The sequence below is a fragment of the Nesoenas mayeri genome, assembly GCF_963082525.1.
Source record: "Nesoenas mayeri genome assembly, chromosome: Z".
Classification (NCBI taxonomy): Eukaryota; Metazoa; Chordata; class Aves; order Columbiformes; family Columbidae; genus Nesoenas; species Nesoenas mayeri.
The window spans coordinates 77,180,031-77,204,963 of NC_137542.1; the positions used below are offsets into that span (position 1 = coordinate 77,180,031).

Below are 24,933 nucleotides of genomic sequence, written 5' to 3' on the forward strand. Positions count from 1 at the left end.
CCAAAATAAGGGCATTTTTGGAGTTGCTGGGTGGTCGCTCTGTCCCCTGCTGGGGTGGCTTTGCGGGGACGCTCGCTGCGTGTCGCCCCAACGTGACGCGTTCCTTCAGCGCGACAGAGGTGCACGCGGTGTCCCCCGCCTCCTGGGCCTCGCACAAGCCTCTCATCCCTCCTCCCAAAAGGGTTTTGTCCCTCCAGGCCTGTGTCTCTGTGGCTGGGGCATCACTTTGCAGGATGAGGAGCCCAGGAGCTCCTTCCACCTCTGTCCCGCTCCTCAGGGCCCATGGACAACGAGGGACGCATCTGCCCTGTGGGAACTCAGTGGCCTCAGCTGCCTTTTAGGACTCCTGGTGAGGTTAAAAGCATCCAGGGCTCATGCAAAGAGGATATTGGGGGGTCTTGGGTTCCGTGGGATCTAGATCTTGCCTCAAGAGGCCTTCTCCAAGCCTGACGCTCCAGCTGGAAGCTCTCAGCTTTAAGAAATCCGAATTATAGCCAGGGAAACATTTAAAACACCTGATGCTCATGAGAACTACCCTGGGCCTTCTGGGTCTTTTCAGTTTAGGCTGTTATTAGGAAAGCGGGTTTAGTTCAAATGCGCAATTATTGTAAACGACGTACAAAATCAACGGGGGCTCAGTGTGGCCGGAGACGGATTCTACGGATGAGCCCTGGGAATGTCCGAGGAGGTGTGGGGCTGCCACAAGGGCATGGATGTCCCCATGCGGGGACAACCTCTGCGCCCGAGGGGACTGCAGAGCCACGAGCACGGGGACCCCGCGGCGCCGCTGCGGCTGCAAGGACCTGACCCCGCGCGGGGCACGCGGGAGCTCGCTCGGCACCTCCTACCAAAAAACACCCTGAAACGTTCAGTAAAATAGAATCGTAACAACAATACCTGAGAGAGAAGGGGGAGAACCAACAGGAGTTGAAGGATTTGATGAAAAGCTGTTGTTGGTGTGATCTGGAGAATAGATCTTTAAAAGATGATACAGAATTAATCTAAAGCCATCACAAACTGATGCAGAAAGAAATATGGAATTCTTATGCATTCAGTTCATTTAAATGAAAGCAGGACAGGTTAAAAAGCCTCTTATTCAAATATTAATACTTTTATAAAGACAAAACTGTATTAGACGCAGGAAGCTAGACAACAGACCCCTTTTGATGGGAACAGACACTAGCCAATTAAGCGATGGTTTCTGATCGTCACGTGGATCTGCTACGGTACATCTACACATTTTCATTGCATAGGCTGCTTTACAAACGAGTGTCACTGAACAAGGTGTCCCCGCTCGTGCCATTTGTCAGGGCACCACTTCAAAGTGGATTCTGTACTGTATCGGTTCTTTCAGGCAACCTAGAGTTGGACTTTTCGCCTTTTTTTTTCATTTTATTTTTTAATGAAGCATGGAAGAATATGCAAAAAAATATAGAGATATATTAACTCTCATGAGAACTCAATGGAACCCACTCTGCCCAGAAAATAACTCTAGTGGTCCTTATTAAAATCAGCCCGTGCCAAGCGGTACCGCGGCAATAGCTGGGGCGCGGCAGCTCGGCAAAGAGCCGTGCCCCCGCTACCCGGGTACGAGCTGGGAACCGCTGACTCTAACAGCAACCACAGGGACCGAATAGGTGGAAAGTGCCACGGAAAGAGAAAATCTAGCAGCAAATTCCAAAGGAATCCCGTTTGCGGGCGGCTGGAGAGCGCACGAGTCGCCCCGTCGTTCTGCTCAGCCCTCCCTCACTCTAGGGAACGGGGGGACAGACTGATGGACGCGGCTCCCCGGGAAGCCGTCCCCTCTTCCCGGCTCTACTCTACCCTAAATGAAGCCTCAACCGTTTCAAACCCCGTTTTGCACTGCTCGCTCAACGTTTCGCTCGGCAGCGACTCCGGGACCGCGTCTCTCCCGTTTTGCGGTGCATCTTGGACTCCAAGCGTCCCACTCTGATTCAATGTCACACTTTGAAAACGGTACAAGGTGTATTCCAAAGTAAATGTTTCCTTACAGAGGCGAGTGCTTTCCCCAGCGCGTCCCCAGTCTGCGAGCTGCCTGCCGCCCCGCTTCCTCTGTTGGCTGCAAAACAAGAGACTCCATGTCAAATCAGGCACCAAGACATCGTCGACTTCTATTCCTGGTCCACTTACTCATGACTTAATTGCATTTTAATGCTAATTACATAAAATTAATCTTTAATTGCCATTAATTTGTTTGCTAAGGTAGATATCAAACACATTCATGCTCCGTTTTTGCAGATAAAATATAAACCTGACATGCTGGTTTTTTTTAAATATATGGCTTATTTGATAGCAGTTGGCCAAATGGATGGACTTCTTCTGAACAAAGGGCTTCTAATAGTAAAAGATGCTCAAAGGTATGGAAAATAGGTGCTCTGGGATGTGCAAATCCACTCTAACAAGGGTTTTCCTTGGACACTCTAAGCACCCATATATAACAGGGCAATATTTCACATATAAAATGGATTTAGTGTTCTCCTCACTTGCCCCATGACCCTGGTCTTTTGTATACCCTCCAATGCATGTTTTAAAGATGTTATTGAATTCCGTATGGACCTTTCAAAAATGTTCCTATTGACTTCACTTGAACATTTTATGAGTATTTAATGAAATGATTTTTTATATCTCTAAGGTGATGGGCTTGTACCTTTTATATAAAAGCCGGGGATGGGGACCAAACTGCCCGTGTTTGCACCACAATGGACAAGCACAGGCGCTTTTTTGGTCATTAATAATATTAAAACCCTCCTCTGAGTTTCACCCCCCTATTATTGAGTTAAATCTTTGGGGCATGGAAGGAATGCGTGATCCCAGCTCGGTTTGAAATCAGGCGTTGAGAAGTATAAAGAAAGATATATAAGGAAACGTGAAGACAGAGAGAAGAGGCGATGCCATCAGAGATGCAGCTTATCGGGGTAGTTTAACGCTGTAAATCACAACCCAAAGCTTTGTGCCTTGAATGCTACCAGGCAGATGTCCAGAAATCCAGTTACTTTGCTCGAAAGTGAACTGCGAATCTAAATGTACATCATGCGTTGTTTTTTCCTTCTTCTAAGTGAGTCTAACCGCATTAGTGTAAAATTAAGTCCTCCATTTGGCTGTCTGAAGGCTGCCTTCTCCTAACGAGCTGAGCTGAGCTCCTGCGGGAGCAGCCAACGCAGGGACCGCTCTTGCTCCTACAAACCCGGCAGCGCCGCATCCTTGTGTTAATTACCGCTAACGACAAAGGAATTCTTCAGATATACTCAATATGAAAGTATCAAAGATATAAAATGAACCCTACCCATTCAAAGAAACCAACCAAAGGGTTGGTTTCCACTCGTGGCCAGTTAGATGGGGTGACCCGTTGCTTTAAGGTAGGCAAAGATCAAACAAATAGATTGAAAAAGAACGGGGCAAATTCATGGAGAACGTCCATTGGTGGCAAAATGGGCAAAGGAAGGTAAATACGGCACCTTGTGCGTGAAGGACCAAGATATAAGTAGAGAGAGATCTTCTGGAAGTGCTCGTGTCCGCAGAATAGCGCAGATTACTTACATTCGGCTAACTTTTCATATGTATGCTTTTATTTCTTGTATCACTAACCATTCTACATGTGAACTGTGATTTGCTTTCGCCGTCATTCTGGTAACGACTGAAATCTGTATGTGACCTAAGAGAACTCTGAAGCAAGAACAGAAGCCATTATTAAAGCTTTTTCAAGCCCATCAAGAAATAGGCACAATGAGGGAGAGTTGGTAGTAACGGGAGAATTCAAGGGAAAAAAAGAGCATAGAAGAAATGCTAAAGAGATTATTTTCAGCTGCCCGGCCATGGGAGAGATGATATTTTACAAGGGATTAGTCAAAAATTGGCTCCAAGTGAAGCGTCAATGTAAAGGTTTTAAAATAAGGCAATACAAAGCAAAATAAAGAGCCAAATGAAGCTTCTAAGAGCTCTCAAGAAACTCAAACACACATTTGTTTAAGTGCAGAGTAAAAGTGGCTGCTTAGAGCAACCCAGGGCTGCGGGGAAGAGAGCGGAGAGATTTAAAACCTAATATTGAAAAAACAAGGAAAGATTAATGGAGAGCAACATCCCTATGGATAAGCACAGCCCATTGCACAACCAACACTGCTTTTCTGGAGGCAGGCACGTCCTGCGCGTTGAAATCAATTCAAAACCATGCTGAGCACATGGATAGAGGTGATTCTGTAAAGGGAAGAGATTTGCACTCTCAGCTTTCACCAAAACCACCTCCCAAAGGCTCCGGAAGAAAATGAACTATCTTCAGAGAGCAGGAAGTGAGGATATTCTTGCAGATTCCAAAATTATTAGGAGAGAGATTACCAGAGCAGGAATGAACAATTCGCTTTGTAAGGGAGGACAGTTACCAGGAAGACGGGACCGTTCCATAGAGGAGCTTTTGCTCTGAACAAGGACAGATGTTTTCAAGCTCTTACGCAAAACACTCAAGAGCTCAGTGCAAGGAACCCAGTGAAACTCCTCCAAATGCGCAGGGGCACGGTGCAGCCAAGACGTTGCCACGTTGGGCTTTCATTCAATGATTTATAAAGGTTTCAATTAATGAATCAATGCCGGACGCAAGAGCAACGGAACGCTTGAGGAAACTTGCAGGAAAAGGCATGAGAGCAGGTGAGGTCCATCCCCATGGAGCAGATGGCTGCATGGCCAACGCGTCCATGAAGACGTGAGGAACGGGGCAGGGATGTCCCGGAGCTGCAGAAACGGCCAGGATCACACGTGTGAGAAGGCCAAGTTTTGGCATGATGCCGAACACACGGATAACCTGGGAACGGGATTTGAAAACGAGACTCGAAAACACAGCACCAAACCCATCGCTTCTACTGGTGAGATATTTCCCCACTCCTAAGACAATTAATATGCTGAAGACATCGTGAAAGCCCGCGACCTTTTGATGGATTGATTGGAACTCTGCTGAAGAGCATGTTTATTGTTACAGTTCATCTCCTCCAACTTTCTCAGCGTGTTTCTGCAAAGAACAATTCTGCTCTGGAAAGCGAGGGGACAGAATGATGAAGTGCAGCCTTTCCACGTCCTGCTGCTGGGATGCCGATTGTAAATCTGAAGATTATTGAATAAACTTCCAGGAATCTGTATCTCAGCGAGTATAATTCTAGCGAGCGAAGCATCTCGTGTAACCGATAGGCTGGAGCCTCCTATGAGAGAATTCCAGCCAGACTGTTTATAGTTTAAACTGGAGTACAAACTCGCGCTGTTCTGAGGGAACGGTGCTTTCTGAAACAGACTGGAAATTCTGTTCCTATGTAAAGAAGGGTGGAAAAACTTGCACCATCTCGGTATTCATGGCTGATGATCCTCCCAAATTATAAGGAAGTGACATCGCTGCATAAAAGCGATGTTGTTACGGTGCGCGACAGGTCACCACCCTCCTGGAACATGGAGATCCCAGCCGTGCTTTCGCAGCCCTCCGTTCAGACGGAGCCCAAGAGCACTACTTGTTGAACAGTTACAGCTGCTACGACAATTCCGCGTGTTGGTGTTGGTGCTCTTCTGATTCACACTGGTTTTTTTTTCAGGGGATGAATCCAGATGAAAATCCAGATGCTGGTTTTAAAGGGGATGTTTGGGCACTTTCCTGGGGCACAGGGCAGCAGTTTGTACTCATGCTCCTACATCCCTCTGCAAGGTTTTGTGTCCCTAAAAGTGACCGTATGGCTCCTGCACAGCTGTGCAAAGACTAATTTGGAACTAAATTTGACACTATTAAGACTTCTTTTGAGGGAGAAAGAGATTTTCCTGCGTCACGTGCGCAGAGGCGGCAACGTGCTGTAAAGGAAGAACTCTCCACGGAATGGCAAGATTGAGCACAGAAATGCTATCCCGAAATGGGATACATTCTTCTCAGACAGTGACAAATTAAGAAGAGCCTGTATTTAGTTTCTCCTTTGTTCAGAGACCTTGAAAAATATGATGCCCATGTGTTAATGTTTCAACCCACCCTCCATTCTTACTGCATTAGTCCTGCTCGCAGTCACTCAATACAGAATCATGTGTGTAATCTGAAACATGTGGCCAGCGACGTGTTCCCTATTTACCAATTATTTCATTAGCTTTATTTGCTCTTTGAGATAGGGGCAAGCAATATTTTTCTATTTCCTGTATTTAAGTACGAAGCGGTATTCGTCAAATATTTAAGGATGGAGAGGTATGCTCTTAATTCCCAGAGTAACTCTCCGCAGCGTCAGAGGCTCTTTCCCTACACGTTTCCACATGTCGCCCACACCACGTGGAAACCCAGCGAAGAGCTGAAGGGGATGAACGTCCTGATACAGAATTACCACCTCACGTGGCACTGCAGGCCATTAAATCGCTAAGGACAAGGAAACTAGTGGGATCAGGCACTTAGCTGGTGCAACGTCTTCCATAGGAACTCTGAGGCAAAGCGCTCTGCTGTGATATTTAATTCACAAAAAGTAGTAGTAAAATGCATAAGCAAAGGAGGCGAAGGTCAACTATGATGTATTATAATAAATAATACTTATTTCCATTAAATGTTTGCTACCTCTCTGCACCTACTGGGCTGATAAGCCAGTCCTTCTGCACACCGTGATATATCAGTGAATAACCCTCCGCCTTGGTCTCCTGGCTCCAGCACAGGGCGCTGGGGCGGGTCGGAGGGGGGGAACGGGAGGTGCTGGGGTGGCAGCGGCACCCCCAGCCCGACTCACCCATGATGCTGTCCGTCCCGTTGGCAGGGGGCGTGCAAGAAGACGTGCTGTAGTGATTGGTGCCACTGCGGTGGAAGGTGGACATCGGAGGAAGACTGGAGTTGATGTCTGCTGAGGAGTGGGACGGGTAGCTCTGCAGCAAGAAGGGTTACAAAAGGCAATGTTGTAGTTATTGAGAACATGGAAGGCAGCAGGGTGCAGTTGTTCTTCACCCAATGGAGAACGGCCCTACGACTAAGCAGGGAGCCTATCTTCCTACCCCGAGGAGATTCATTGTACGCCTCTCTGCTATGGATAAATATCCCCAGGGAGCATTTTGTGGCTGATGATGGAACCACCAAGGCGTAATGAGAAGAAATGATGGAAGAAAACCGAGGTGAAGTATCGAGCCAAGCGTTCTGAGCGGGACAGGTAGCGGCTGGAGGAGAAGCCTTCCCAGGGACGCGGCAGAAACCCCACGCTGCATCTGACACGAAAACCCAAGACGTGCAGCGCTGGCTCTACAAATGGTGCCGTAAGGAAACACGGCGGCACCGCAGAACTCAACGCGCCCCGTTTGCCCTCCCGCTGCAGCGCCTGCATGACAGACACGGGAAAACGTGACCCATCGGGTTCTCCGACACGTGTCTGAGGGACACACGGGACTTTGGTCGCTATGTGGCTGCGCCAACACAAACCTTCACTCCCGTCACACGGGTCGAGGTTTTTGCTGAAGCTACAAACCTGGCTTACACAGAATGGTTGATTGATTTTGGTTGGAAAAGACCTTTAAGATCATCGAGTCCAACCGTTAACATGGCCAAGCCCACAGCTACACCCTGTCCCTAAAAACCTCATCTCCGCCTCTTTTGAACACCCCCGGTGCATTAGTGCTGTAATGGGTGTAGGACTGTGTGCAGGCAGGTCCCACAACGTGCCCGGCTCTGGGTTTTCAAGACTCCATACGAAGCCTCCTGAGAAGCACAGGAGCTGGACATGCACAGCAGGACCTGGCCCATGAGCTGAAAGCAGTGCCAGCGCAGCCCTATGCCCCCAGGCTCTGCCTGAGAACATCCCCCCGCCATTCCGTTACTGCTTCAGGATTTCTCATAATGAAGTGCCAAGTAACTGAATACCTGAAGGTTATCTCGAAGAATGCAACCAGCACAACCTAAATCTGTTTTTCCTATTCATGGAAAAACGACCATCAACTGTGACTGAGGTCTGAATAACATCTTTGACTCATAAAGCGCCCCAAACCAAAGCGGCTGCCATGGCAGAACTCAATTCCTGGAGCTGATGGGAATCCCTGCTGGGATGGAGAAAGGAGTGAACGCGGAGCACTCGGGCCAAGGAGCCCCACGGCTGGTCCATGGCGTGTATCAAAGTGCTGGTTCGGGGTTTGCCCATTTCCCAGGAGACATCAAACCGCAGCTGCCAAACGTTGTAGGAAAACAGGGGATCTGAATACAGCATCGTGAACTGTTCTCTGTATTCAGTGCATCTACCTTGAAAATCACTGATATGCCCGAGAGAGTGAAAATAACAAATAGCGGCTTTTCTTCCTTTCTTTTTCTATGTGTGTTTTCTCTGCAAGTGACTGACAAGCTCAAGCCACCTAAAATATAGAAGGCTCTGGCAGTCCAGCCATGCATAATTAACAATTAATACGAGCAGCATCGGCACTAAACACCTGCACCTTGAAATAGCAGCAGTGGTCCTCACCACCTCTGAAATTTAGGATATATTTAATAATATCTACATACAAAAACATGTGGAGGCCTTTAGGTGGAACACCCCTACTTGGTTTACATTGCAGGAAAAGCCCCTGCATGTTACAAACCCAAGACATTCGGAACGGAGCTAAACTTGAACACAAAGGCTGAGCTGACACCAAGAGCCACCTCGTTCTGATGAATGAGCACCGGTGTAGATAACAAATGAGATTAAATGGGGTTTTAAAAGTTATGCTCCATTTTTATTATATATGCTTGTCACTTCAGAGCAACGTTACATTAAGTTTGCTTAGTGCCTTAATTATGCCTTTTATAAGGACATGATTAAGCAGTTTTTGAGGCAATTTCTTTTGCTTTTGACTTGCTATTAATGTCACATAGCAGCGTGCTAACCTCATTAAATGTGAGACTTTAAAGATTTGGTTTGCAAATTAATTTTCCATTGGTAAGAGTGAGCTTAGTTCTCCTCGTTCCCCAAAAGATGCTCCTCCAAGACCTCGCAGCAGCGGAGCCTCCAGACCAGCTCTCCTCGTTACTCGGCCTTTTTAATGGGCTTCGAGAAGGAAAAGCAGCGGCACGGAATGGAAAAACACGACTTGTAGCGTTTCACACATTTTGAGAATGACTTCACTTGGGCCGTCTGGTTGTCATGTTACCTCTCACATAAATCAAACCCAAAAATGGAGTTGATGGAGTTGTGGTATTTCCACATAATCAATTCAGCCGTGATAGCAGAACATCCCCGAGCGGCCCGAGCGGAGGAGGAGTCGGTGCCGTGTCCCCCGTGTCCCCTGTGTCCCTTACCAAGCGGTCGTGCGGGTGCAGGCTGCAGTAGCTGCTGGACTGGGGGATGTGGGAGGAGTTGCCCAGCATCCCCCCGTAGCCGGGCTGGTTCATCCCGCTGGAGGAGCTCCACGGGTCGCTGCTGTGGTGGCCATCTGCAACACAGGAGGGGACAGCGCTGCCGCTAAGCCCGGCCTAAGCGCCCGAGCGGGGCTGCGGCGCTTCGGGGTGAAACTTCCCTGCTGCTTTAGCTCTGGAACTATAAACTCAGGAACACAAACCCCATTATAACAAACGTACTCAGAGACAGAAGTCTGACCATTGAGACGTGAAGCGTGCAGAAGGAGGATGGGCTGAGGAGCGTGGAGAAGCCTCAGCTTGGTAAATAACCAGGGAACTCTTCCCTGAGGAGCTGCAGAGCTGCAAGAGGCACGTGGGCTGGGAAGCCTGTTGGCTTTTGCAAACTGCAGGAGCCGCTCCACTAAAAAGTGATGATGTCTCACCTACAGCCCTGATCCCGCACTTCAAACAGCCCGGCAGCACCGGCCCGGCCGTTTGAACAGCCCTTCCACTCCCATTTATGTCTTCAATAGCAATCTGCCAGGAGATAACATTTAAAAGCTCAGAAGGGCTGAGCGCTGCAAAGGGTAAATATTTGATATCATTAGAAGCCTATTAATCCGCAGCTTTAGAACTCCAGAGGAGTTGCATAGCGGGTTGCTCTTTGGGCGGTATTTATTCACGTTTGAAGCCAAGAGTTTTCTTTGCAGTCACGGTCCCTTTTTGCAAAGGGTGCGAAGCAAAAAGCGTCTGTATCTCTGTACAGAAGCAAATCCGCTCCCTTGCCCTGCAAATACTTCAGTCCTGCTGAATTAAACGCATTTACTTACCCTTTGCTTAGCTAAAGCGGAGCATATGTAGGAGTGTTCAAAAGCTAATTAGTGGCAAAAGATGAGTGCGTGGATCTTTCCAAACTCTAAGGATTTTATTGGACAAGTTATACCGAATTTCACTGTACTTGCACCTAATCGTATAACCCGGTAGCAGTGAATACACAAGAACAATTAACCCAGCCTCAAATGAAAGAAAGGGCTTCGTTTTAAAATGGTTGCTCTAAACCCACATGCACACAAACGTGTAGCACTGATACTTTGTGTTAGACAAAAGCCTTTCTCGTTAACAAAATACACCAAAGTACATGCACAAATTTGCCGGCATAAAATATGTGCTGGAAAAAAGCCTGAGGTGATAAGAGGCTGGGAAGTTATTGATTCGGCTGCTTAAGGATCAAAACAAGATGGGCAGAGACACAGGGGTCAAAGGAAGACGCACGGGTCTTCATTTTAATGGTAATGGTACAGACTACAAGATATTCCCGTGCGTCCCGACGACATAGAAACTGAAATACAAGCCCAGAAAATACAAGTGGAGATTTCCTGTAGAAAGCAGCGTCTTACCTTGCATGAAGAAGGAGCTGGGAAAAGTGCTGGCTGCTGGTTTTGAGGATGGATAACCCGGTGAATCCCTATTGTAGTCGGCAGTGCTTGCTGACGGCGCATAAACCTATGGGAAGAAAGCCTCCTTTAGTGCGAGTTTTTACCTTGCTCGGTATAAATCAGTTCAGAACGCAGCCTAATTCCTCTCTCGGAGCACAAAAACGCCAGTAGATGTGTGACTGGAAAATAAATCTTAAGCTTCAAAAGAAACCCCAGCCTGACATTTTCCAGCTTGAACCGAGGATATTTGCAAGGTATTTGTCAAAGTATGGATTTCTGTAAATAAAGTGAACAAACAGATGTACATATGTTCTTCCTAGAGCATTACGGAGCTTAAAATAAACAGAAAGCTGAAACAAAGCTGGTTTTCTCCTACACAAGCGTGCAGACTTTACCCACTTACGAATAAAACCGAAAGCACTGCGAGGCCCTCAAAAACTTTATTTCCCAAACTAAAAGAACAAAGAAAATAAACCCAGCATTATGCAGAACGCTGAAAATTACAAACATATCTAGGGATATTAAATTCCCAGGAATCACGCTCTTTCCAGAGAAGCCCATTAAAAACCTGGATGTACACAAGACCACCAACACATTGGGGGAAAACTCCTCCTTCCGCAGGGCTTGTTTGTCTGTGCAATAAACGGGCTACGTGTGCCAAACCCCTCATTCACTGCCATGTGTTCGCTAATCCGCCGGAGCCTCCCGCAACTCGCCTTTTCCTAAAGACCCTTCTATTTCTCGCTTCGGTTTCGTCCGACCAGCATCTAAAAGCAAAACCGAAGGGAACGATTGTCCCCGAGCCGCGGCGGCGAGCGCCACCGGTGCCGCGTGGTCGGTGCCGCGCGGTCGGTGCCGCGCGGTTGGCCCCGGCGCCGGCGCTTTGTGTCTGCTGGAGGTGCCTCTCTCCAGATGGTCAGGAAGACTGAAGCACTGTCATCTCCTTGATGAAAATGGATACCTTCCTGCCTCCATTTTGAAGCAGGCAGCAGATCACAACAGTTGGCACAACGCCTGTTCGCAGGTCACAGCCGGAGGGAAGGGAAAAAACCCAGCGGCGAAGCTCGGCCGAGCAAAGGGCTCGGCAGAAACACATGAAAACAGCCCCAAATGAACGGCGGGGAGGCCGAGGCCAAGGGTTTGGGAGGCTGAATGTCCCCGTGCGGCGCGGGGCTCGCCTGGCACCGCAGCCCCCGGTGGCGTCAGCCCGGACGTCACCACACACAGGGCCAAATCAAAGCCTTGGCTTTTAACACGGCGCCTTCTGCCTCAGTGGAGAATGACGTGGGTGTAAGGGGCTCGGGAAATCATAGAAGGGGCACACAAGGACCATGGAGTCCAACCTCGTCGCCCCATAGGACAAGGGGGAACGTCCCCCCGCCCGCGGTGCAGCGCCGGGAGTGACCCCCAGGAGACGACTGGGATGGTAAAACCAAAGACAAGGCGGCTCTGCACCCAAAACAGACCCCTCGGGGCAGGGGACAGCAGGTGGGATGGCACCAGTGCCACCGAACCCCCTTGGAACTGCCACAGCCCCAGTGCCACCTCTGACACCTTCAGCGCCGCTGTTGGCAGAGCCGCTCTCCCCTTCACACACAACCCCAGAGTGTCAGGGGTTGGAAGGGACCTCAAAGCTCACCCAGTGCAATCCCCCCATGGAGCAGGAACACCCAGATGAGGTTACACAGGAAGGTGTCCAGGCGGGTTGGAATGTCTGCACAGAAGGAGACTCCACAACCCCCCTGGGCAGCCTGGGCCAGGCTCTGACACCCTCACCAGGAAGATGTTTCTTCTCAAATTTAAGTGGAACCTCTTGTGTTCCAGTTTGCACCCACTGCCCCTTGTCCTATCACTGGTTGTCACCGAGGAGAGCCTGGCTCCATCCTCCTGACACTCACCCTTTCCATATTGATCCCATGAATGAGTCCCCCCTCAGTGTCCTCTTGTCCAGCTCCAGAGCCCCAGCTCCCTCAGCCTTTCCTCACACGGGAGATGCTCCACTCCCTCCAGCATCTTGGTGGCTGCGCTGGACTCTCTCCAGCAGTTCCCTGTCCTGCTGGAACTGAGGGGCCACAGCTGGACACAAGATTCCAGGTGTGGTCTCCCCAGGGCAGAGCAGAGGGGCAGGAGAACCTCTCGGACCTACTGACCACCCCCTTCTAACCCACCCCAGGTACCGTTGGCTTCCTGGCCACAAGGGCCCAGTGCTGGCTCATGGTCACCCTGCTGTCCCCAGGACGCCCTTGGGCTGCAGAAAGGGTCACACCAGCCATGGGAGAACAACTCTGCGGAGATCAGAGAGGCTTTCAGCAAACAGAGCTGAATGCCTGAAAGATTAAAGACGAGAACACAGGTGCACGGGTGCCTTTATGGAACAGCATCACTGTGCCAGGGTATTAATGCACCAAAACGCGTCTCTTCTGCTATATCACGACATCCTGCTGGGGTAACCACGTCTTGCTCCTCTCCAAGCAGGTCCCTGCTGTCCCAGTCTTGGGACAGTCCTAAGCCCAAAGCAGGCTTAGGAACAAGGTCACCCGCAGCCCCAGCTCTCTGTGCCCCACAAGGGACCGCTGGGCGCGGGTGACCTCATCAGTGACCTCATCAGTGACCTCATCAGTGACGCAATGAGCCTCGCGCATCCTGACCTCCAAAGATGGGCCCTGGACTGCAAATAAAGATGAAGAACCTCCCTCCTGTGTCCCTTGGGATCGTGCCTGTCACCTCTCCCCACTCAACCCAGCCCTCCGGCTCACAAAAATATACATTTATCCCAACGTAAAGCCTGGTTTGCACCATATTCCCACAGCCGCCATGCCTGACTGCTCAACCGGCAAAGGGTCCCCTCCTGCCGACTGAAATTTGGCTCTGCACCTTTAGGGATCGGGGTGTTTTGGACCATTTTTAGCTGTTGTACGAAGATGCCAAAGACTCCAGGTCAGCCGGGGAGGGGGAGGAAGGCAAAGCACTCCCAGGAGCAGGATGGGTGCTGGCGCTCAGCAAATGGCAGGAGAAGTGGCCAAAATAAATGGCAGCTGACAAAGTGTCGTGTCACCGGGTGGGACTTTTCCTCGCCAAAGCCAGACACTCCATTTATTCCTCTGTTGGTGTCACACAGCGAAACGAACCCGTTCTGCTGCGATGGGCTCAGGTTGGAGCGGAACTCTGGTGTTATCACACGAACTAACGCCACGCACGGAAACTCCTCTCATATTCAAATGTGCACAAGTCTCCAGATGTGTTTCCCTCTGCATCATGGGGACTGCAGGATTTTCAACAGGCAATAAAGAGAGCGGAGGAGACAATTAACTGGATAAACAACCTCCCGACTGGGCCCTGTCTTTTTGTCATTCTTCCACAAAGCAATGCTTAGAAAAGCAAGAAGTGTATTATTTCATCACATTAATAATCTAGCCATAAATGTTTGCCAGATAATCTGACAAAGAAGGAACTGCACTGATAACCCCATTTAAAGAGAGATATAAATCATCCTAAGTGCTGATAAAGAAAACAACCCCATAACTTGATTCAAAATAGTAAAACGGGTTAAATTTATGGTCCTGGTAAAAAATTGTAATACCCTGTCTCCAAAAAGGCAAAAGAGAGTAAACCACAGATGTGTACAAGCGACCTTCTGATTTGAACAGAAAATATATTATAAAGATGTTAATATTCTTTAAAGAGCCCGAATTTAGAACAAAATCACTCCGACTCATGCTGGGAGGTTTGAAGAGCTGATGAATAATGATCTGGGAAAAACACGTCGGTCTGCGACACGACACGATTGAAAAGCCACCGCGTGGCTGCCGTTTTTGGGGAGTCTCATTCCAAACACCTTTTCCTCTTCGGTTCTGGTGGAAAAGTCGCTGTCCTGTTCGTTTTCCCATCTCCAGGCTGGGCTGAGCATCCCTGGGACCAGCCCACGGGGCTGGAATCTCCCCTCAAACAACCGTGTCTGTGTGTCCCCGTTTGTGAGATGCCATGGGACAGATGGGAGGGCATCCCTGCCATGCAATTAGGACAAATCGATTACCTGGCACGCACGGCACAAATGTAAAGAACAGGCTGTAAACCAGAGCAGGGTATTTCCATACGCAGAGCCATCCACTTCAATAGCTACCTGCTCCAAGGAAACATTTGCGAAGAGAATAAACCCATCAATCAGCAGCCCGGAGACTTTAAAATAGACGGCGAAACTCCTCGAAAATGAAGATCTCAAAGAGAACATTTATTAAATTATAAGTGCATTACCAAATGGCGAAGCGGAGCGGCTATCAGAGCTGTCAGGAGGAATAAACCTGCTCGCTGGAACAAGCTGCTCCGCATTAGCACGTGTGTCAGCTTCGCACAAAGGGAAGAACTCTTTTAAGCGAGGACGTGGCCGAGCAGCCGCGCTGGCTGGGGAACCGCGCCGGCCCTGCCCCGCGGCACCGGCGCCCGGCGGCTCCGTAACCGCGCTGCAACCGCGAGCCGGGGGCTGACGGACGCTGTTCGTGCTCCCGGCTGTGACGGGTCTTTCGGTCGCAGCCCATTTGGGGGTTGTGCCCGGGGACGGCCGCTCGGCGCCCCGGGGACGCCCCGTCCGCACCGGGGGACGGGAGGCAGCACCGCGGCCCCGGCGCAGGGAGACGCTCCCACAGCAGCGCTGAGAAAACCAAACCTTGGAAATCCAATTCAAAACAACATAAACCACCATTCCTTCCTTTACAAGCGCTTGAGGGACACACTCAGTGCTGTCCTTCCTTTACAAGCGCTTGAGGGACACACTCAGTGCTGGCCTCACTCCTCCCAGCTCTGCCATCAACCAGCGACAGCTCCGCCAGCCTAGCGATGAATTCCCCAGCTTTCAGTTTAAAAAAACCCCTTAAAAACTAACAATTCTGCGCTTGAACATGCGCGAGGTGCAGACCCCCCTTCCGCGGGCTGACCTGCTCCAGGTTTCCAGCAGAAGGGCACTTTTCAAACCGCGGCTCCCTAATTTCGGCCACATGTTGCTGGGGGCGAGCGGGGGGAGAGGAAGAGGAGCGGGCGCGGGGGCCGATGAAAAGCGCGGCCCCGCCAGCCAAAACGCATTTCCAGGCCGGCCGGAAGGAAAACCCACCCACCTCACCCCGCGCTGCTTCTATCAACCTGCAATTGCGGCGATCAAAACCAGATGTCGGCTCTTCCAGATCTTTCTCGCAGGACAAACACGCCGAAGGCCTCGGGCCTGGCGTTGCCATCAAATGGTAATTGAGAGCAGATGAGCCCCGACACGGCACAGCACATGCGAACCGCCCCCGGCCCCGCGAGGGGGATGAAATTGCAGGTCCCGCTGAGCCGTTAAGTGCACGGGGCACCGTGAAAAACAAGTGTACGGTGCAGGGCAGGCACCTGTCCGGCACCGGCACCGCCGCAAAGGGCGGTCAGTGGCTGCAAAACTCACCCCTCCCGCACCACACTCCATCGATTCTCCGTGCACCGAAACCCCAACTCCCGCTCCGCAGAGGGTTTACTCGGTGATTTTCTTCTCTCCTGCTGCTCGCGTTTATTAAACAAATGTGGGTGACGGCTTTGCACCGCGGCGCTGCCACGGGTGGGTTTGTGCGGGACCGGCAGAGCCACCGGCCACGTCCCGGCCCCACGCGCTCAAGGGGGAACCTGCAGAGACCGACGTTGGCCCAAAAGCCACAGCTCGTTTTGAGTGAAACGCTGAGATTTGGAGCGAACTACCTATCCTGAGCCGCTCCCGCCAGGAATCGCTGCCCCGCGCTCAGCACACCCCGAACATGAACTGCCGCCGGTTTTTTCCTTATCCCACCCTGTAGGATCCCCTAAGCCCGCAGATCCTGCTCGGTTCAAATGCCTTCCAGATGGGGCTGCTGAACGCTGCATCTTGTGAACGCCCTCAAGTTAAAAAGGGGTCAACTAAATTAGAGAAAAGAAAATAAAAATTACAACATTATGTCATCCCTGAGCAGCAATAGTCTAAAAAAGCAACAATAACAGAAATAGACACGGAGATTTTCTGTTGAGACTCCGATTTCTTTCTTGCTGTTTGTCTCTATGGCGCAGCCGGGCCGGGACAAAGGAGCCGACGCCACCAGCCGCACGGGGACAGTGGCTGCAGGTGAATCTTGCCCCAAAGGGACATGGTTTGCTGGGATCCCGGGCAAGCAGGAGGCAGAGCCCAAGCAAACGGCCCTGCCAAAGCACAACCGCTTCCAAAAGGAGCTAAAGAGAGGGGAGAAGAACAAGGGGGGGCGAAGAAGAGGGTGGGACATGGCCACCTACAGCAAGAGGAATCCCCGGGGGTCAAAAGAAGAGGAAAGCAAAGCAGCAAAACCCAGAGAGGGGGAAATTGAGTAGCTAAGCGGCAACGGGCACAGCAGAAAGACCTCAGTGGTTTTGGGGTGTATTACAGAGGGACAAAGCGCAGGGGGGGGTCCCTGGCACCAGCGGCAGCCGGAGCGGCGGACACGAAGGTTGGGCACGGCTCTGCCGTCGGGGCGGTCGCGGGGACCGTCACCAGGGGAATGCAGGGGTGAGGGGACGGGAAGCCGCGCCTGCACACGGGATGCAGCCGAAGCTGCGGAGAAATGAGAACATTGTGCATTTTGGAGATGCCAGCTCCGTGAAAGGCGATGAGGGGCCGGGGAGACTGGGTTAATTTGGGTGAATCGACACGACCCTGAGGATGCGGAGGGCAACGGGGAGCGGCAGCAGATGTGACCAGGATGGGAAAACAGAGCAACGCTGCGAGCGGGCAGGAGAAAAGGACAAAGAGCAGGGGTGTGAGCAGGGAGCCGGCACAACGTGACCGAACGGAGCCCACGGCCTGCAGCCGCCGGCACTCCAACAGCTGCAGGTGCTCGGCACGGCACAACCACAGCCCCGAAATGGAATAACGAGGGAGCACACCAAGAAGAGTGGGAAAACAGAAAGAAAAGCGAGCAGGGAAAGAACAAAACCGCCACTTGGCCGAGTTCCAGGGGCAGTTTCCATACGTGAATTTTCCCATTTCATGTTAAGATAGCAAGTTTTTAGGCATTTATTTGTTTTAGGTGTTCCTAGAAGAGACAGAGAAAAGGAGGAAGACTGTTTCACGCCCCGTCCTTCTTTCAGGGTCTGCTTTCTAACTTCCCTTCCTCCTCTGCGTTTCTGGAGAACCATTTTGTGTTGGGCTGGGCTTTTTTCATTTCCTATGCTCTGTTTACAAATACACACAGAGACAGTGAATGCATCAGACATCTGCCTGCGTTCTCCTCTCAAATGTCTCTGCAAGAAAACAGCCTTCATTTTGCAACCTTCCAGTGTTTCTGGTCATAATCTACCTAGCCCAATAATTTAAAGTATATACAATTAATTAGAGCGTATCTGCTTGCCGAAGCCCCGACAGTGGGTTGTACCCTGGCGTGGGTGTCCAGCCGCAGGGCTGAGATGCTCATTGGGAAAGAGGGGACTGAAGTGGGCGCAGGATGAACTGGGCAAACTGGGAGGGACTGGGACAACCCAAGGGAAGCTGCGAATGATTTGAGGAGTGAGGTTGATGGAGCATCCCCGCGAATACAGCTATAAATGACTCTGTTAGCAGGCAGGATGCCAAGCCTGGGTCGGGCGTCCTGTTACACCACAGAGAGGGGGATGCGCCCCCAAAACCGCTGGGATTTCACCCAGGAGAACCACAGAAAGGCTTGGGTTGGATGGACCTTCAAAGCTCAAACCCTGCCATGAGCAGGGACATCGTCACCAGAGCCTGTCCAGCCTGGCCTGGGATGTCCCAGGGATGGCTCATCCACCACCTCTCTGGGAACACGGGCCGGTGTTTTACCGCCCTCAGGGCAACAATTCTCCCTCCTGCGAACCGGGGACTCCAGGACCACGGGATGCTCAACAACCCCAGTGGAACGGGGGTTCCAGCGACAGGCGGAGAGGGATTGTTGGGAAGAGCCGGGTGCCCGTGGGGTGACGAGGGACGAGCGGGCGCCAGCGGCTTCAGGTGCCGAGACACAATGAAAACAACGAGGAGAGAAAATGTTTGCTTTGTATGTCAGCAGAGATGTCAGTACCCATTAATAAATCTATCTGCTAAATCTACTCTTATTCATGTGGGACATCACCAAGTTAAAGTAAAATAAATTATCTTTAATTAAATGGAATTGTCGTCTTCCTCCTGCTATCATCCCCAATTATTACATCCTAATCAGTCCTTTTGGGAGAAGGCATGAGGGAAGGCTGAAAGGCACATTTACTATAAACAATTTCTCTTTCTGTCAAGAGATGGAAATTTTATTTTAATTATTGTTTAGGCCTCCGATTTTCACCCACTTTCTGATGAAAGGGATTAAAAGTTGGAGACGCCATCATTCAACGAAAGAAAGAAATCTGTTCGTGTCATCGCCGCAGAGCAATTTCCTCCCAGTCCCTCCTACAATTAAAGCCCAGAGCAAGGCAGGAGCAGGCTGGAAATACGCGACTCGTTTCTTTCAGCTTCTCGATGATGATTTCCAGCGGGAGGCTGGCATTATGAAACATTTGGATGGGAAAGAGGAGCTAAAAGCTGAGGCTGGAGGGTGGGCAGGGGGCGGCCAGGCCGGCCTACAACCACTGCTGCTCAAGCGCAGCGCTACGGGGCTTAAATAAGGCGTCAGAACCCCTTGAATCTTATTTTGGGGGATGAATTGCGCTTGAAAAGCCGCCTGCAAGGTCTCTTAATAGCAGGAGTCTCAGGACAGTGCGAATCTGCGCGGTTTAAACACGGCCACGGGAAATCTGGGCTTGGCTGAGCCTGACTCAAGCTCAGACTCGGTCATGTGAAGGTGGGCGGATTCAAACCGGAAAGGAAAAATATAAACCCAACCAACCAACCAACCAAAATCCCCAAACCCAAACCAACCCCCCAAACATAGTTTTCTTCCAGAGTTTAGCTGCTAAATCATGTTAATAAGGTATTCTAAAATAGTGCATTTAAAGGCAAGCTACTGATAAATACATCCATTTTGAAAGCCTCAGCCTGCTCCGTGTGTATTATAAAGAGAAGAGTGCCGCTCAGGCACTGAAGGCTGTTGGAACCGGGCTTTATTCCCTGCCGGCAGGCAGAGCGCTGGCCTAACAAAGCCGGCCTAACAAAGCCGGGCGTTCAGCAATGACTTTCACCAAGCCCTCCGCAATGACTGAGCACTTTCGGCTCTATCTTTGGCTCAAGTCACCGCCGAAACGACTGGACTGTTAGGGAAACCATCCAAACGCGACCCAAAGTACTTTCAGAGGGCACGTTATGCCCATCATCTGAACTGTGTGCTTCTGGAGCGCAACCTTCACGTACCAGAACCCCTCCGGGACGTCCTGCTTAAAATAACCCACACGGGTGATGCACGGAGCCTTTTCTGAAGCGGCCGCTGTTGGACGGCACAAGTTGAAGCTGCACCTCTCTAATTAAACCCGCGGCCCCGCGCTGGTTTTCAAACACATTCTTCTCTCTGCCAACGTCGTTTCCTTGCTTGGCGGCTGCGGAGTCCCCGAGCGCGCCCTGAACAACTGCCGCCCAATTACGGAACAAGATATAGCTCCGATAATCATGAAATTATTCACCAGAGAGAAAACGCAGATTATGACAAGAAATGGAACGAGGAGGAACCGCCGAGTCCTGATTAATTAATGCGATTTTTGGTTTCATGCACTTTTCGGGGTGTAGCACTGTTTTCATTTAACGGCGCTTTGAATCGCCGCCTACAGAAGTTAAAAAAAAGCAGAGGAAAAGAAAGAAACCACAGCTATACAAGCCTGCTGACTTCTTCTAAAAGAACCAGTTCTAAACTTGTTTACACTACTGGTTCCAAATGAATTCAAGATGGTGGCTAGTTAAAGAAAGGGAGCCCATGCCAAGGCCTGCGATCAAAGAACTTCAATTCAACAATGTTCAGTTTTAATTGACCACTAATTAAGCTACATTAGTCAAAGAAAAGTCTATATCACTTGTGAGTAATGAAGAAAAGAGCTCGTTTAACCCTGTCCTGCCCTCCTCCAGAAACGCAGCTTCGCCTCCATCAGCCCTGGAGGCGTTTCTGATATTAATACGCCAAAATAATAACAATTTAAAGAGAAAATAAAGCGTCGGAGGAGCACGAGCGTCCCTGCGTTTTTGTGCCATGAGGAATAAGGGGCGGAAAATCCAAGGAAGGAATCCAGCGGCTACAGATCCCTATGGACGGGGTATTGACGAGCACACGTTCATGCCCCATTCCGTATTTCCCAATATTCCCAAAAAGAGGTTTGGAAGCAGGAGGCACCGCCACGGCCCTGCAGCTCTTTTGGTGAGGGCCGTACTCGCGGCCTTAACTCGCGTTACGCTTTATCCTAATGATTTTTGGCAACAAAACCGCTGCATTTCATCGAATAGCATTTAATGAGTACCATATCTTTTTTCGACATTCTGCCAAGCGCTCATTAAAATGCACTTGTTTTCTTTTTTTGTGTGTGTGTTTTTTCATAGCTATACGGAACCAAAATATTAATGCAAATTGGCATTTCTAAGTTTAAAGCGTTATTTGCATAAGAGGAACCGAAGGCGGCGCGGGCTGCAAGCGAGCGCACAACACAAGCGCCTCTCAGCGCCGCAATTATCGCTTGTGCGCCGGTGCCGGAGCATCTGCCGCCTCGCCACGCCGGTATCTCCCGGTGCCCAGTCCCGCCGAGGACGCGGCGCCTGCAGACACTGGGGCTGATAAACCTGGTATGTACAAAGCACAGTTTAAAAGATAGGAAGGCGTTTATGCAAATCTCACTGTCCCAACTCAGAGTAACAAGAGGCGTTGGAACCTGCGGTAGCGCTGGAGGATGAGCATGTTAGTCCGGAGCCACGGGCCAAAGGTATCGCTGCTCTAATAAAGGCCTCATTAGCCAGGGTAATCGCTATCTCCAAGTAATAGGGTGATGGAGCAGACTCGGTGCTCTGGCACAGCAATATCTCCCAGTGAAAAGGAGCCACTGCAAAAGCAAGTGCTCCTGCCCGTTGGCAAACCGGCCTCACCAAAGGGCATCTCGGTGGGGAGAAATAAATCCCTTTATCGATGACCTGGAGACGGGGACTGAGCGCAAGATCTCAAGCACTTCCCTCTTCTTCCTCTCTTTGCAGAAGCAAACCTGGAAGGGAATCAGCTCCTTCGACCTTCCAGAAGCACTAAAGGGAGACATTTTCAATCCTTCCCACCTGAGAGCGCTGGTAACTGCGAACACACCAACACACGCAGCGCAATCTGTATTTGCAGCTCCCCTTTTTGCTGTAGCGAGAGTGCTGGGATCTCCTCCAGCTGGGAGGTTTAGTGCGCACGGATTTAAGCATGTCAGTATTGCCAGTGAAGCCACCACACGGGTGTATGTGCTTACAAGAATCTGCTCTGTGTCTTAGTGAAGATAAAAAAACCCAACAACAACCAAAAAACCTTAAAAAGCATCCCTTTTTCTGCAAATGACAGTTTGCCAGATGTGCCCAAAACCTTGTAAAATTGCCCTGGGTGTAGCCCAGAGATGGACGTGAAGGTGTTTCCATGGTCGCATCCATCTCATTCAAACACCCCAAACGCCGTTCAGAAACGCAGGTGCCGCTGTTCTGCACTGAACTCTATGAACTTCCCAAAGTATTTTCCAGTAGAGAACAGTTGTGTTTGAACGCATTTATAATCTGATTTTAAAGGAAAACAACAAGGGCTGTGTGTGTTGTGTGCCGGAGCACAAACCGCGTCCCGCGCCCCGCACGGTACCGGCCACAGCTCGGTCCCCCGGGATCCGGGACCTTGTCCCACCAGCTAAAAACACCGTGATTTCCTCTCAGATCAAATCCAGAGCTACAGGACATGAAAAGGACGGCTTACGCTCTTATGGTTTTATTTACTGGATCTCTCTTCCCTCTTTTCTCTCCCCCAACACAGTAAACGTCGCTATGAGAAATCGCTAAGGCTATAAATAAGCCAGCGAGACACTGAAAGCAAATTACCATCCTATGAGTTAACAGCACGCCACATGAAAGAGCGCGGCCCGCGTCTCTGGAAGATGTACAAGCTCTCGCTGCGCATCGCGGCAGATCCCTGCATGCCATTGCGGCACATCCTGCGTGCCATCGTGGCAGATCCCAGCGTGCCATCGTGGCAGATCCCTGCGTGCCATGGGGGCAGATCCCTGCGTGCCATGGGGGCACATCCTGCGTGCCATCGTGGCAGATCCCAGCGTGCCATCGCGGCAGATCCTGCGTGCCATTGAGGCACATCCTGCGTGCCATCGCGGCACATCCTGTGTGCCATGGGGGCAGATCCTGCGTGCCATCGCGGCACATCCTGCGTGCCATTGCGGCACATCCTGCGTGCCATCGCGGCACATCCTGCGTGCCATGGGGGCAGATCCTGCGTGCCATCGCGGCAGATCCCTGCGTGCCATCGCGGCAGATCCTGCGTGCCATCGCGGCAGATCCTGCGTGCCATGGGGGCAGATCCCTGCGTGCCATGGGGGCAGATCCCTATGTGCCATTGTGGCAGACCCCTGCGTGCCACCGCGGCAGAACCGCAGCCCCAGCGCTGCGTGTGTGGCACCAGCACAACCTGGCTCCTGCCACAGCCCATGGGTGCAGCACTGCACGTATATGGGTCATTTCTATACCCACAAGGTGCCCCCTCTTGGCTCCGGCAGGACCAGCAGCCCCTCTTCACAGGGCACATGTGCTGGCGGGGGACACAGTGCTCCCCGGGGATTCATTTATTCTGGGTGCTGGGTATGAATCCACAGTCCCAGAGACGCTGAACAGCAGCCACCTTGCTGCTCAAAGCGACCCCCCCTCTAATATATGTGCCACGGTGTGAGAACGGGCAGGCTGGGGAGAGAAAAATACATAAAAATAACAATAATTCAAGAAATCATCCCAAGGGATGGTGGTTATCGGCCCCCGGGACGCGGGGCTGAACTGGGACCAGTCACCGTCCATCCCAACTCTGCCCGGAGCAGATTAGCGCTGAGCATTGTATTCTAATGAACCGCCGCAAACAACATGTGTTTAACTTCGGAAATGGTGAGCGCTTCGGAAAACACTCATTTAGGAAGTCAAACAAACAACAACAGCAAAGCAGCCCCGCCAGTTGTTGTTGTTGTTTTCCTGACAAAAATAGCGACCGGCAAGTTTTGTCCTGGAGACAGTTGTTATTTATGGGTGCCGAGGCTCAAGCGCTGGGAAACACAAGGGAATATTGGATTGGGCGGCTGAACTCGGCGCAGCAGCCGGAGCACCCAAACCTCCCCGTGCCCCCGGGACCCCGTGGCCTCCTGAGCGGCCCCATACCGGTGGCTCTGGTGTGACCGCGGGAGGTGACACCGCTGTCCCCATGAGCCATGGCTCCGGTGTGACCGCGGGAGGTGACACCGCTGTCCCCATGGGCTGGTGGCTCCGGTGTGACCGCGGGAGGTGACACCGCTGTCCCCATGGGCTGGTGGCTCCGGTGAGACCACAGGAGGTGACACCGCTGTCCCCACGGGCCGTGGCTCCGGTGGGACTGCAGGAGGTGACACCGCTGTCCCCATGGGCGGTGGCTCCGTTGTGACCGCGGGAGGCGACACCACTGTCCCCATGAGCCATGGCTCTGGTGTGACCACAGGAGGTGACACCACTGTCCCCATGAGACCTGGCTCCGGTGGGACCACAGGAGGTGACACCGCTGTCCTCACGGGCCGTGGCTCCGGTGTGACCGCAGGAGGTGACACTGCTGTCCCCATGGGCCGGTGGCTCCAGTGTGACTGCGGGAGGTGACACCGCTGTCCCATGGGCCGGTGGATCAGCTCACGGTCCCGGGCTCCAGTTTCCAGCGCTGCCCCGTCTCTTCTCCAGGTGTCACCAGGACAAGCAGCTGCTGTCACCGGAGTTTCCCAGCTGTCCCCAAACAGCACAGGGGCTGCCGTGCAGACAGGACAGCAGGCCAGGGCCCTCCTGCTTCCTTCTGCAAACAGGCTTAATTCGGATAAAGCTCCAGACCAACAGCCACCGTGAGGCTGGGGGTGCGTTTATGGGAACGCTTTGAGAGACGCAATAAATAGCAGGTGTTCAGAAATGGTACCAACTCAAATCGTCCCGTAACTCCACACGTGTAATTGCCTGAGCGCCTCCACCAACCACCACTTAAAGGACATCGATAGCTTCATCGTTCCTTCTGCAGCTCGTTAGCCGCCTATCTGATGTGGGGGCAAAGCCAC

The 24,933-nt window shown here is 51.3% G+C and overlaps 1 protein-coding gene across 1 annotated transcript in view; it reads right to left on the reverse strand.

The window, feature by feature from the left end:
* TCF4 (transcription factor 4) overlaps nt 1-24,933 on the reverse strand; it is a gene marked incomplete at its 5' end in the record, with an annotated part of 165,992 nt that overhangs the window by 18,777 nt on the left and 122,282 nt on the right. Inside the window, 5 exons of the mRNA XM_080362853.1 lie at nt 898-976; nt 2,013-2,080; nt 6,735-6,867; nt 9,254-9,387; nt 10,690-10,795. Of these exons, the coding sequence (XP_080218979.1) occupies nt 898-976; nt 2,013-2,080; nt 6,735-6,867; nt 9,254-9,387; nt 10,690-10,795 (520 nt within the window). The remainder of the gene's footprint in view (nt 1-897; nt 977-2,012; nt 2,081-6,734; nt 6,868-9,253; nt 9,388-10,689; nt 10,796-24,933) is intronic.